The sequence below is a fragment of the Schistocerca cancellata genome, chromosome 1, assembly GCF_023864275.1.
Source record: "Schistocerca cancellata isolate TAMUIC-IGC-003103 chromosome 1, iqSchCanc2.1, whole genome shotgun sequence".
Lineage (NCBI taxonomy): Eukaryota > Metazoa > Arthropoda > Insecta > Orthoptera > Acrididae > Schistocerca > Schistocerca cancellata.
The window spans coordinates 759584212-759599427 of record NC_064626.1 but is presented as its reverse complement, the minus strand read 5'-3'; the positions used below and the strand labels follow the sequence as shown (position 1 = coordinate 759599427).

At 41.0% G+C, this 15216-nt stretch overlaps 1 protein-coding gene across 3 annotated transcripts in view; it reads right to left on the bottom strand.

Moving 5' to 3' along the window:
• The window catches only part of LOC126186300 (germinal-center associated nuclear protein), a 304544-nt gene that overhangs the window by 154732 nt on the left and 134596 nt on the right, over nucleotides 1–15216 (bottom strand). For all 3 annotated transcript variants that reach the window (XR_007537424.1, XM_049928199.1, XM_049928198.1), the window contains exon 14: nucleotides 633–744. Coding sequence is in view for 2 of the 3 variants with exons in the window: in XM_049928199.1 (XP_049784156.1) it covers nucleotides 633–744 (112 nt within the window). In the remaining variant the exon portion in view is untranslated. The remainder of the gene's footprint in view (nucleotides 1–632; nucleotides 745–15216) is intronic.

The following is a 15216-nucleotide window of genomic DNA, read 5'->3' as shown; positions in this document are numbered from 1 at the left end:
CGGAAAGACTTACCTTAGGGGGAAGAAAGGACGGGTATACACTCGCGCGTGCGCGCGCACACACACACACACACACACACACACACACACACACACACACATATATCCATCCACACATGTTACTCAAGTCTCTAGATTCACAAATACTTTTTTAAAAGCATAGAAATTAAAACTGAAGCAGATATTTTCTCTTAAGTGCATTCCATTCATCACTTACATCATCATGTTAGCTGGAAATTTTCCGTCGTAACAATAGATTTATTCTTTCAAAGATTTCTGTTGTTGTTTGATATTCTGTGATGTAACAAGTTAACACTAATTACACAAAAAGAAGGCAGAAGTTTACTACTTATGAACAAAGAATAAATGTGGTTAGGGAATGAAAATAGGTGATATTTATGAAACCATCTGTTATCTAACAGAAATGAGTTGAAAATCTGTGATTTTATTTATATTCTTTTCATATGAGGAAAATTCCTTTTGCAAACCACAGTGGGAGGAGAGCAGTCTACAGTTAGTGACTACAGAAAATAATACCATTAGCACTGAACAAATTTTGTTCCACAACAGAAGTGAGCTTCACAAAAATTGCATTCTGTCAGCTTCTATAGAACACACATAAAGCTACTTACTGATTCTGCAGCTTCTTCCATCAGCCTCTGCCGTTTCTGAAGTAACATTTCGTTTCTGTTTCTTTCTACAGCTTTCACATGCTCCTCTTCCACAACAACTACGCAGCAGTCTCTGAAAAGTAAATAAATACACTATTTTCCTTCACTGCTGTCTTCAATTTAGTTGCCAAGTATTCTTTTGTACACTGCCTTGCAATTGGTGACGTATTACTTGCAGCTACTGTTTGCTGACAAAAAAGGCTGCATGTCACTATTACACAAAATAACATTGTAAAGCAGTCCTCAACCAGTAGTATGGTTTGAACATCACATTGCTTTACTGGGCATGGTCCTAATGGATGTGGTATGCCATTGCCTTCCTTCTCATTAATCAATAACATTAAGTTGCCCTCAACCCAAGGGTTGGTTTGGACAACACAGTATATATATGAATATAATAGAGGGAAACATTCCACGTAGGAATGCTTGTGTCTGTATATGTGTGGATGGATATGTGTGTGTGTGTGTGTGCGAGTATATACCCGTTCTTTTTTCCCCCTAAGCTAAGTCTTTCCGCTTCCAGGCTTGGAATGACTCCTTACCCTCTTCCTTAAAACCCACATCCTTTCGTCTTTCCCTCTCCTTCCCTCTTTCCTGACGAAGCAGCCGTTGGTTGCGAAAGCTAGAATTTTGTGTGTACGTTTGTGTTTGTTTGTGTGTCTATCGACCTGCCAGAGCTTTTGTTTGGTAAGTCTCATCATCATATATATAATAGAGGGAAACATTCCACGTGGGAAAAATATATCTAAAAACAAAGATGATGAGACTTACCAAACAAAAGCGCTGGCAGGTCGATAGACACACAAACAAACACACAAAATTCAAGCTTTCGCAACAAACAGTTGCTTCGTCAGGAAAGAGGGAAGGAGAGGGAAAGATGAAAGGATGTGGGTTTTAAGGGAGAGGGTAAGGAGTTATTCCAATCCCGGGAGCGGAAAGACTTACCTTAGGGGGAAAAACGGACAGGTATACACTAACAGTACTGACCTACAGCCGTGTCATACTCAGCCTATAGATATCACTGAATGCAGACATGAAGGAGTGTGAGGTCAGCACACTGCTCTCCCAGACATTGTCAGTTTTCGTGACCGGAGCCGCTACTTCTCAATCAAGTACCTCCTCAGTTTGTCTCACAAGGGCTGAGTGCACCCTGGTTGCAAACTGCACTTGACATACTGGATAGTCATACATCCAAGTGCTAGCCAAGCCCAACAGCACTTAACTTTGGTGATCTGACGGGAACTGGTGTTACCACTAACGATATTCAACAAACAAATGTGTTCAACAGTGGAAAGTCCAGGTTGGAATATTAACAATGTTATGAAAAGAATAGACTGCTACTCATGGTAAAGGTGACATGTCAAGTTACAGACAGGTACAATGAAAAGACTGTTACACACTGTGCTTTTGGCCAAAGTCTTCTTCAGAAAAGAAGAGATGTAGAAATTCACACAAGCAAGCACATCTCACACACGACTGCTATCTCCGGGCGCTCCGGCCAGAATGCAACTGTTGTGTTGAGTGGAACCAGCAATCCGGCGTAGAGTGGGAAAGGTGGAGAGACAGCATGGTGTGGGTGGAGGTAGAGGAGTCAACACTATGCAGGGACTAGGTGGCAGGACAAAGTTGCCATGCACAGTGTTGGGAGGTTGGCAGTGGGAGGGGGGGGAGTGGAAAAGGAGAGGAGCAGAGAAGGGTTAATTGTCTTTTCATAGTGCCTGTCTGCAACTCAATGTGTCATCTTCACAGTGAGTAACAAACTAAATAAATGTGTCAGTGTAGGGAATGCCTTAAATAATTTTTCTCTCGATCAGACGGACAAAATTTTTTAACATCCCTCATATTACAAAGTGTTTCCACAGTGACTGGAGACAGTAGCCATGTGTGCGTGTGGGGAGGGGGGGGGGTTGCTTCTGTGATTCTGTGAGTGTGTGTGGTCTTTCTATTTCTGAAAAAGGCCTTTTGTCTGAAAGCTAAAATGTTTGGTAGTCTTTTCATTGGGTCTACATGCAACACAACAACTTCTCTAAGTGGTGAATAGCGATCTATCATTTTCATAATATTGTTATACTGTGAACAGTACTAGATATGCTCGGCAGAAACATGACTGTACAACAACTTAAATAAAATATGTGCTTCAACATTTTTTGTACAACCTCACTGAGGTTCAAACAACTGTTAGCAGTCCAGACACAACTGGACTAGATCACTGACTGGATTAATGAAAGGCACTAATGATACTTGATTATCAACTATAAGACCGAAAACGGTAAATGAGTCCAAACTATGAATATTAGATGACATTGGTAAACATACTATAGAAAAGCTACAAGTTCGTAGCTTACTTTGATGATCTACATCTACATCCATACTCCACAATCCACCTGACGGTGTGTGGCGGTCCTTAGTGGTATCATCTATACACTACATGTGAAAACCTGACACTGAAAATGTAGAACGGGTGGGGCCAATGCACTGTTATGTAGCCATGCTAATCAGTGACTTAGCAGTTGCGATGGTCACCTGCCGTTTCAAGTCAGAATTGTTGATGACTGGCTTGTTCAGCTATTCACGTGGAATTCAATTGACTGCTGGGACCAATGTGACAGTCACTAGTATCCTGTTGTGCCACATTATTGACACTCACTAACCCAGACAGACACTGACCAAGTCGCTAAATTTGTGAAAAGCAACGCATTCTGTGTCAAACCGTAATGCTTTCTGTATCAGTTGGGGCACAATTTAGGCAACCTATGGTGCTCGGCAATGTAGTGGGGCCATGACCTGCATGCATTAATCAGTGCCCTCTAAATGTTAGATGATTATTAACATAATCCACACATAATTTTAACAATGTCCGCCCCCGGTAGCTGAGTGGTCAGCATGACAGAATGTCACTCCTAAGGGCCCAGGTTCGATTCCCGGCTGGGTCGGAGATTTTCCCCGCTCAGGGACTGGGTGTTGTGTTGTCCTAATCATCATCATTTCATCCCCATCGATGCACAAGTCGCTGAAGTGGCGTCAAATCGAAAGACTTGCACCAGGCGAACAGTCTACTCGGCACCAGGTGAACGGTCTACCCGACGGGAAGCCCTAGTCACACAACAATATTATATTTGAACAATGCTTTTATCAAAATGGTGAGGAAAAAGTCAGTTTACAGGATAAGTATACACGACTATTAGTCCTACTCATGCAACTACACTTAATTGTTTTCCTATATTTTCTTTACTGGCTACCATGTTCTTGTCTCCAAGTCTACCAACATTTGGAAAGGGGGAGGGGGGGCAATTTATGAAGTAATTACTTACTAGTTTGGTCCACATTGCCAGAATACAGAGCAATGAGCTCATAGAAGAAACTAATGTTGTTGTTGTTGATGTTGATATTGATGATGAAGATGATTACTATAAGATGCTGTTATAATTTTATTGGGATCTGCTACTGTTGACATAACTTGTGAACTAAATATAAAACCTCCTATTTTAAGACAATAACACAGCATTTTGGCAAACAGGATCAGTAACACAACTTGTCTGCAATGAAGGATGAACTGATAAAATAGACTTCCAATTTTCCTCTGCTTCCAACTTTCCTCCGTTTCACTGAAATTAATGAAAGACACAAGTTGTGATATGGGTGGATGTTGTAGTTCAAAAAATGGTTCAAATGGCTCTGAGCACTATGGGACTTAACATCTTAGGTCATCAGTCCCCTAGAACTTAGAACTACTTAAACCTAAGGACATCACACACATCCATGTTCGAGGCAGGATTCGAACCTGCGACTGTAGCAGTCCTGCAGTTCAGGACTGAAGTGCTTAGAACCCCACGGCCACTGCGGCCGGCGGATGTTGTAGTTCCCGCAGTAGTTAGCTGCAGAATTTGTTCCTGCTGGCTGTCTAATTTCTGTTGCAATTCCAACTGTTTTCTGCACAAACTAAACAATCATGGGTCTGGCTTGAAACAGTCCACAAAGGAACCACCCTCAATACCACTTTACCATCAAGCACAAGAGTAAAATCACATACAGCAGCAGTGAATCTGTGGAGTGCACTGTTCCGTGCAATACAGCTATATAAAGGACACACTACTACGAAAAGCATTAGTTGTACTAGATAATATATTCATGCCATAAATATAGAACCAAATCAGTAACCAAAGTAGTAGTGAACTGTGATACATAGTTTTGAGGACAAGTTCAAATCATAAGCACAGAAGAAAATACAATGTTGTATAATGGAGGTCTCGACGTTCCTCGATGTTGCTGTACTAAAGGCATCACACACGAACACTGCAGTGTCTGACAGAGCACCTTGGATACTTATCTACGGGGCACAATGAGTCATAGGCCTCAACCACACCCATAAATTGTCGACTCTGTTAGCAGTGATGTCTGCCATCTTGTCCGAGCTAATACTATTATCATATAATATTAAAAACATATCTTACAGTGTCCGAGGTGTGTGTGTGTGTGTGTGTGTGTGTGTGTGTGTGTGTGTGTAGTTATTTAATACACTAGTGGAAAAATGTTATTATTCAATTAAAGAATTCAACTTTTCATGTAATTTGAGTAACTTATTCGGGAAAATAACTTTATTAATGAATAAGCTGTATTTTCCATACATGTCATGTGCTGTAAACATCTGCTGCTTATATCAAAGTTGTTTCCCAGAATATTCAGCTTTTCACTCATTAACTTTATTAACTACTCCCATATACTCCAAACTAAAAACATTTTATATTTGCCACAAGAATATGTGGATGTGTACCACACCTTTTAGTAATAACAGAACATGGACTGAAAGTCAATGAAATTTATTATCACCAGTTAGATGGTCATATATTGGCACATAGTTACTGCAGGCAAGAACAAAAAGGGGATGGGTTGGCAATATTTGTCAATGAACAGATAACATTTAAAATAATTGTATTTGTTGAGCAATACTAATGCAGGAACAATTGAAATGGCAGGTGTTGTAGTCCACATAAACAGTCATTAAAGTGGATTAGCTAAACATAAAGTTATTGGAACGTACTGCTCACTAAATACTGATGTGCTATACTATCTCAATAGACTTTCCAGGGCAATAGCAGGCCTCACAGATGTTGGCACAGTTTGAGAGCTAAATATTGTTGCAAATTCCTGTACTATAATCTATATGAAACTAACATTTATTAAATTCTTGTAATCTCACAAATACAAGTTCCAACATAAGAGTAACAGATTTAGGCTCCAATAAAACAGATTATGCAAAAGTCAACAGAAAAGTAAAAGACAATTTTACAGCCAAAGTGTCAATTGTCATTACTCGGATCACTAATGTCAGTTGTTACAAGTCTGCTGTACCAAAGCAATTAAAGTAACTGAGAAGAAGTGAATTCTGAGTAGCACCAATCTACACTCCTGGAAAGGGAAAAAAGAACACATTGACACCGGTGTGTCAGACCCACCATACTTGCTCCGGACACTGCGAGAGGGCTGTACAAGCAATGATCACACGCACGGCACAGCGGACACACCAGGAACCGCGGTGTTGGCCGTCGAATGGCGCTAGCTGTGCAACATTTGTGCACCGCCGCCGTCAGTGTCAGCCAGTTTGCCGTGGCATACGGAGCTCCATCGCAGTCTTTAACACTGGTAGCATGCCGCGACAGCGTGGACGTGAACCGTATGTGCAGTTGACGGACTTTGAGCGAGGGCGTATAGTGGGCATGCGGGAGGCCGGGTGGACGTACCGCCGAATTGCTCAACACGTGGGGCGTGAGGTCTCCACAGTACATCGATGTTGTCGCCAGTGGTCGGCGGAAGGTGCACGTGCCCGTCGACCTGGGACCGGACCGCAGCGACGCACGGATGCACGCCACTACCGTAGGATCCTACGCAGTGCTGTAGGGGACCGCACCGCCACTTCCCAGCAAATTAGGGACACTGTTGCTCCTGGGGTATCGGCGAGGACCATTCGCAACCGTCTCCATGAAGCTGGGCTACGGTCCCGCACACCGTTAGGCCGTCTTCCGCTCACGCCCCAACATCGTGCAGCCCGCCTCCAGTGGTGTCGCGACAGACGTGAATGGAGGGACGAATGGAGACGTGTCGTCTTCAGCGATGAGAGTTGCTTCTGCCTTGGTGCCAATGATGGTCGTATGCGTGTTTGGCGCCGTGCAGGTGAGCGCCACAATCAGGACTGCATACGACCGAGGCACACAGGGCCAACACCCGGCATCATGGTGTGGGGAGCGATCTCCTACACTGGCCGTACACCACTGGTGATCGTCGAGGGAACACTGAATAGTGCACGGTACATCCAAACCATCATCGAACCCATCGTTCTACCATTCCTAGACCGGCAAGGGAACTTGCTGTTCCAACAGGACAATGCACGTCCGCATGTATCCCGTGCCACCCAACGTGCTCTAGAAGGTGTAAGTCAACTACCCTGGCCAGCAAGATCTCCGGATCTGTCCCCCATTGAGCATGTTTGGGACTGGATGAAGCGTCGTCTCACGCGGTCTGCACGTCCAGCACTAACGCTGGTCCAACTGAGGTGCCAGGTGCAAATGGCATGGCAAGCCGTTCCACAGGACTACATCCAGCATCTCTACTATCGTCTCCATGGGAGAATAGCAGCCTGCATTGCTGCGAAAGGTGGATATACACTGTACTAGTGCCGACATTGTGCATGCTCTGTTGCCTGTGTCTATGTGCCTGTGGTTCTGTCAGTGTGATCATGTGATGTATCTGACCCCAGGAATGTGTCAATAAAGTTTCCCCTTCCTGGGACAATGAATTCACGGTGTTCTTATTTCAATTTCCAGGAGTGTATTTATATACATTATAGATCTCCAGGCTGACACATCTAATATCACAGATGGTATAGGGCTCATATTTATGGAGGTTAATCAACAGTATCTGACAGTGCCTGAATCAATTGATTTATATTATGTATGTTATGAGACCAATAAAACACAACTCACCAAAACAGGAGATATTTAACACAATACAAAAGCTAAACAACAAGTATTGATCTGAATGGGATGGTATCTCAAGTGTGGTGCTAAAGAAATGTGCCAATGAAATAACCAAACCCCTTACCTATCTTGTCAATTGGAGTATTATTGAGAACGTATATCCATGGCCCTGAAAAATAAGTGTAATTCAGCCACTTCATAAGAAGGGAAGTAAAGAAGAAGTTTCTATCTTAATAGACCAATATTGCTAATCCCCACTTTCAGTTTTCCTATCACAACTCACAGGCTTTTTCTCAAGACATGAAACACTTACTGAATCATAACATGGATTTAGGAAAAACTCAACAGCAGCTACTGCTGTTACCAGTTTCTTCCATGAAGTATACAGTAATATAGAACTATAGAACATGGTAGGCACATAGCCATTATACTTCTAGACTTGAGAATAACTTATGATTCAGAAAACCATGGGTCTCTCTCTCTCTCTCTCTCTCTCTCTCCAAAAGTCAACAATTCATGAGTGAAACTTCTAGTCACGTACCTGATGAATTGGTATTGTTGTGCCAAACTTACGTAAGAAACTGACATTTCTAATCCTCAAGTGAAACAATGACACAGGCAGTGCCTCAAGGCTCAATTCTTGGACCTTTCCTTTTTCTAGCATGTATTAATGATACTGTAAATCCATTTAATTTGCATGTTGTAAGGTATGCTGTTGACCCATTAGTTTTATTCTATGGAAAAGACTCCGAGAAACTGTAATTTTCAGCAACTAATGGGGTATTAGAATTAAGAACATACTTCCCTTCGCAAGGACTAAAGGTCAGTGTAAGCAAATTCCAGGTACTAATATTTGCAACTGGTAGCTCACACCACACAGGCATAAATGAGGTACGCGAGATAATGGCAGAGGAAGTAAAATGCTCTAAGTGTCCATCAGTACTCAAACCTTCGATTGATTAACCATGTTAATGGTAGCCGATCCACCATCTGCACAAACATTCAGAATAGTGTTCCATGCAAGACCACATTTTTCATTCCTACACATGAAGGTGCCCAGTTATATGATGAAGATATATTAACAATATACCGGTAAGATGACATTTTAAGTTGAGACAAGCACCAGGAAAAGACACTTACACATTACCTTTTGGCCAAAGCCTTCTTCAGAAAAGGAAACACACATTCATTCACAAAAGCAAGCATACCTCACGTACACATGACTGCCATCTCTGGCAGCTCGGAGCAGAATATATATATTATGTGTCAAGGAAAGACACCCTTCCATCAGACTATGAATGATGGATACAGCAATGTTCATTCTACACATCCAAGACTACTGTAAGGGGTGGTGCAAGCTGGAGGAGGCTATATGATGTTTTAATAAGGCATGAAAGGATCTTTTTGTTGAAGTAACAAGTAAGTGGAGTTGGACAGCTACAATCAAAAGCTGGACAAGCAGTTTGAGTGTTTGTTTAAATTGGGGTCTTATAATTTTCAACATCTTCCAAAAAGTCAGTTTTCGTATTCACCAGGCTAAAACTTGGACTGAAAAAACACAACAGATATTCAGAAACAGTGACATATAATAGGCTTGCAAAATTCCTTTTATTTGAACAACAGGGTAAATCAGTTGTACTACTTGGAACAATGTGGATTGGAACCAATCACTCTATTGAATCTTCATGAATTCTTGTAGTAAGATGGAAAATGATGTATTCAGAGTCTTGTTCTGTACATGGCACAACAAATTCCATTAGTTATCAAGGTTTGTGGGAATGTTACACATTATCTACACCCATATTCTGCAAGCTACCTTTCAGTGGGAGGCAGAGGATACTTTGGTGCAACTACCTATTATCTTCTTCTCTGCTCAACTCATGAATGATGAATGCGAAGAATAGCAGTTGGTAAACCTCTCATTGACACTAATTTCTCCGATTTTCTCATCATGAACATTTTGCCAGATATACATGGGAGGAAGAAATGTCTTGCCTGACTCTTCTTGTAACATACTCTCTCAGAATTTCAACAGCAAACCTCTCTGAGGTGCATAACGCCTCTCTTGTAGCATATGCCACTGGAGTTTGTTGAGATCTCTGTAATGCTCTCATCCCGACTAAACTCCTGCGACAAAATGTGTCACTCTTCGCTGGATTAACTCCACCTCTTCTATTAATCCAACCTGGTATGGATCCCAGACTCGTGATCAGTATTCAAGAATCGGTTGAATAAGAGTTTTGTAAGCCACTTTTGTGGATGAGTTATATTTCCTTAAGAGTCTTTCAATGAATCTTAGCTTGGCACCCGTTTTTCTTACACTTTACTTCATGCGGTCATTCCACTTCAGGTCGTCCCTAGGTGCTTTACAGTAGTTACTCTTTCCCGCAATTTGTGATTAAAAGCATAATTGCGCAGTACTCGATTTCTTCTTCTATGTATGTGCAACATGTTAAATTTATATACGTTCAGGGTCAACTGCCAGCTCCTGCACCGATCACTGACCCTATGCAGATCTTCCTGCAATTCACTACATCATTCTGGGCTTCCTATCTACTTACAGCTTTACCTGCTAACAGCTTAAAGGGTCTTCCAGTGTTATCTGCTAGATCGTGTGTGTGTGTGTGTGTGTGTGTGTGTGTGTGTGTGTGCACCCGCAAATGGTCCTATCACAGTTCCTTCGGATACTCCTGAAATTAAATAACATTTACATCTGACAATTTTGTCCTGCAAGGAAGTCCTGAATCCAGTCACAAATCTAATCTGATATTTGGGAAGCTCATATCTTGTTCACTGAATGACCGTGTGGAACTGTGTCCTGAAGTCAAGAAACATGGCATCAACTTGTCGTCATTGTCTACAGCATTCTGGACGTTTTCACCTATATTGGCTACTATGAAAGAAATTTTATTAAGTAATAACTCTAAGGCAACAGGCAGACATGGTATCAGCAGACACAATGCACGGTTGGCAGGAAGTGGAACATCTGGAGTGAAAGTGTTGCGCTCACGGTCAAGGCCACTGTGGGGCAATAACAAGTCTGTGCAAAACAGTGGTAACAGCAACCAGATGGCCTAGGCAAATGTAGGAATGGTAGCAAGGGTGCCTGAGTTTGAGAAGAATTCCATCCAAGGTGGGGCATTTCCAGACATTAGGGAAGAGTGATGGGAAAGTGATGCTGCAACAGAAACTTATCTAAGAGCCCTGAAACATCAGTGTTTAGCACAGAGAGTCGAGCTTGTCATTACCAGGAAGCAGTCGAAGCAGTAGTAATTAGTAGTTAGCACCAGAAATCAATGCTGCAGCACTGGTCGTACACAAAGTACATGTTGACGAGTAGTCTGTGGTAGTACCACTACCGAGCCCTGCAGTCACTACAGGATGACACTTTGATGCTGGTGCAGTAAGGCTCTGAGAAGGTAGTACACATTCACGAGAGGACAACCGAGTTTCCAGTAAGTATACATCAACAGCTTTTATCTTAAGTTTTCTGCCTGTTAGAGCAGAACATGTACTGTAGAGTTTGTCTGTAGTAGTAACAAGTAGCACTTGATACTTCCTGTTGTTGGTATATAGGAGGAACCTGTTGGAATGGGGGGGGGGGGGGGGGGGGGGGGGGGGGGGAACAAGTGCTGTCTCACACTTGTCTCCAAATGTGGATAAGGTATCCACTTGCATTTAGGTAGAGATCACGCAGATGTCTGCAATAGTAACTGCTTTGTACTTTAGCTGCTCCCAAGGCAGTCTGTGAAGCGTGTTCTGGATGACAAGCTTGACCACTGAATACCTGAGAAGAGTGAGTTGCCTAATTTCTACTGCTATGAGTTAACACTTTGTAGTGATTTAGTGACCACATAACAAAAGTGTTGGAGTAAACTTTAGTAAGAGTGCTTTAATAAAATGCACACCATGGACATAATTTCACATAATATGATTTTGCAGTGCCCATGTTATTGCAAATTACTTTGCAAAGTTCCTTCAGACATGAATGCATTTCCAAAGGATGTCTGCATCGTAATTAAGAACAACACATACACTGCAACATCGTATTTATCCGCCGACGATGGGCAAGCGACTTTCAAGTAAAATGTCTCCCCTGTACAGGAATATATACACTGGATGTACAAATAAAGGTTGCTGACACAAGATTGATGACATATGGAAATGTGGGTCTGGCCACTGAGTTGCGCTTGGATAGTCAGATGATAAGGCGACCGCTATCAACAAGCGGGAAATTTGGATTCGAGTCCCAGTCTGGCACAAATTTTCATTGTCGACATTCCGTTATGCAGCTGACGGTAATCCATATTCACAACTGTGAATACATTTCATGTATAACTTCATATACAAGGTAAAACAAGGTGATTACACATTATTGCAAGAAGTCAAATTGGAATCAACAATTTGAAAGAAATTTGCTTATGTATTTGATGGCAACGAGAAAATCAAAGATATAGTGGCTTGTTTTGCATGTAAAGAAGTGCACTCTTACACTAGACACAATATGGGGGACTTCAAATTTGTTAAGACATGTATGTGACACTGGACAAACAGTACTATTACTTTTTTAAATAATAAGAGCGAGAGTTCCAGAAATCCCACTGAATCTTAATATAGATGCGACAATAAAAAACTCATCAACCTTGTCAGCAAAGACATTTTACCTTTCGAAGTTGAGTATAAAAATGGATTTTTCAAGACAGTACTATCCTGATGGATTTGGGGGCCAAGTACAGTGCAAGGATAACTCATGCAACCACCATTTCAAGAAATTTAAAGGAAACCACTAATTGTCCATGTTAAGCTGTTTCTGGAGAGCTGACAAATGCTTTCAGAGATGTAGGAGTGGCACTAACAGTCAATCTATGGAGTGATTTATATCGTAAAATAAACTATGCGGAACAGAATTAATAAATTCTTGTCGGGCTGTCACAACTTTTTTTTTAAATGACCAGGTCCGTCAAAAGTAACTGAAAGGAAATGTGGGCATGCTATGGAACAGCAAACTAGACAGTGTGAATCAACAAACTCGCTGTCGTTCTAAGTTCTAGCAATACTGTTCACGATAAATCAAGAAAATTTAATTAACTCTGTTTACAAAAAAAATGTTGGAAGATGTAATAATCTTTTTGAAACCATTTAAAAATGCCTCCCTCAAGATATTTTAAGTGTATTTACTGCTCCCAACAGGAACATTTAAGTTCAAAGTCAGATACGTGAAATGTTATATAATAAATATTAATGATCTTTTAAGTGCCTACCTAAATTTTTAACATGCATGAGAGTAATATTATTCTGGAACAGGCCATTCCAGCTGTCTGCGGAACACTGTCACTTGCTGAGAACAATCAAATGAGTCAGCACGGAGGAGCCATGTGTTCCACTGGGTCCAGTTTATATGACTGCCGACCTCATACTTGTGGCACCCACACCACTCCAAGCTGCTGCAATAGAAGCTCCAGAGAGTTTGGAGTGCTGCAATAGAAGCTCCAGAGAGTTCCTGCTCCATGAGATTCGTTGCACCTCACTTGGCCTCCACATCCGTAAGCAATTGGGTCTTCAAGATAAATTCATGTCCACAAGGAACGTCAAAAGGCATGGCTTTACTGAGAAAACACATCACTTTTTTTGTCATGGTTACATCCAAATGCAGATGTGGATATGGAACTTGTGGCCGTAAATAAGGATCTTGCAGACACTATTCAGGTAGCATTTTTTGTAGACATGCAGACAAGTACATATAGTCATAATGAGTAATAGTTGATATATTTCCTGTGTGTCAGAATATAGGAAGGCACAAGCAGTGACTTGCTTTTGGCTCCAATTATGCTACCCCTTTCCCTGCTCAGTGTACTGTAGCAGGGCACACATCTGCACACAGTCAGGCTGCTCCGCCAGCAGCGCCCACCGCATGCTGGGCATGATACAGCACTGCAGGTGCTACGCTGTGCTGTTATCATTGCAGGCTCTTCTGTATTTATTCTCAACAATAAATTCGTAAAATAAAGTATACTTTGAATATTCTTGTTTGTTGATGTTCTCAAAACTAGTTAAAATTACAGAGAAACATGTTTCAGAGACGGTGTGTGCACCTGTGCTTGAGCACATGTGCATGCGTGTGCGAACTTTGTTGGCACACGTGCACATGCCGGACATATTTCGAAACAAAGCTCCAGAAAATATCCCACATCACATTGTTCCCAGTAGTAACATGACTCCTTTTGTTTACTGTTCTTACTGTGTATGAGGCATCTACTTACAGGTCCATGAATCATTTTATTAATGATTCAACTATGGTTGGAAAGTGCCTTTCTCAAAGCTGCAATGTATTTATCTCATTTGGTTAATGACCTCGTAATGCTTTCCTTTCAAACTGGTATGTCTCTAAAACTCACAAATAGTGCTGAGATAAAATTCATGACTGAAGCTCTTTTTTTTAATGAACATTGTATATAAAAAGGGAATTCAGAAATATATGTCCAAGATGTCAAAACAGAGTTTTTTTTTTTTTTTTTTTCCTTTTTCAGTGTTTTGTGAATACATTCTGTTGAGCTTAGTATGCTACATTTGGCCATTCCACCCATAGACTCATTGTCAATATAATACACATTTTGGTTTACATTTTTAGATAATAGTTTGCATTCCATTTTCCCCACTTGATTTCATTTCAGCTGTATGGTCTGTTGTGAGCATACCATATTTACCTGAGTAAAAGACGACCCTTAAAATAAAACGACCCCCTTTTTTTTCCTCGAGAAGCTTTTTTTTTTTTTAAATGTATTTTTGATACATTCTAACTAACCAAAATTACAAACTACATTATGGACATTAAGTATCAGCCTAAAAAGTTAACATTATACTTACAGTAAATTTATGCCATTTATTGATTGTCTACATTTTGATAATTCAATGAGAAATAAAATAAATGAAAAGAACTGGTTTACACTAATTTGCAGACCATTTTCTTTTCTACATTTTTCACTTACTAAACCTGTCTCCGGGAGGGGACTACTCAGGAGGACGACATTATCAGGAAAAAGAAAACTGGTGTTCTATGGATCAGAGTGTGGAATGTCAGATCCCTTAATCGGGCAGGTAGGTTCGAAAAGTTGAAAAAGGAAATGGATAGGTTAAAGTTAGATGTAGTGGGAATTAGTGAAGTTCAGTGGCAGGAGGAACAAGACTTCTGGTCAGGTGACCACAGGGTTATAAATACAAAATCAAGTAGGGGTAATGCAGGAGTAGGTTTAATGATGAATAAAAAAAATAGGAGTGCGGCTAAGCAACTACAAACAGCATAGTGAACACATTATTGTGACCCAGATAGACAAAAAGCCCATGCCCACCACAGTAGTACTAGTTTATATGCCAACTAGCTCCGCAGATGACGAAGAGATTGATTAAATGTATGATGAGATAAAATAAATTATTCAGATAGTGAAGGGAGATGAAAATGTGGTAGTCCCCCCTTTTTTTCCCTCAAGAAACTCTTTGAAAAAAAAAAAGTATTTTTGACATAGTCTAACTAATCAAAATTACATTCAATAGTAGGAAAAGGAAAAGAATAGGTCAGG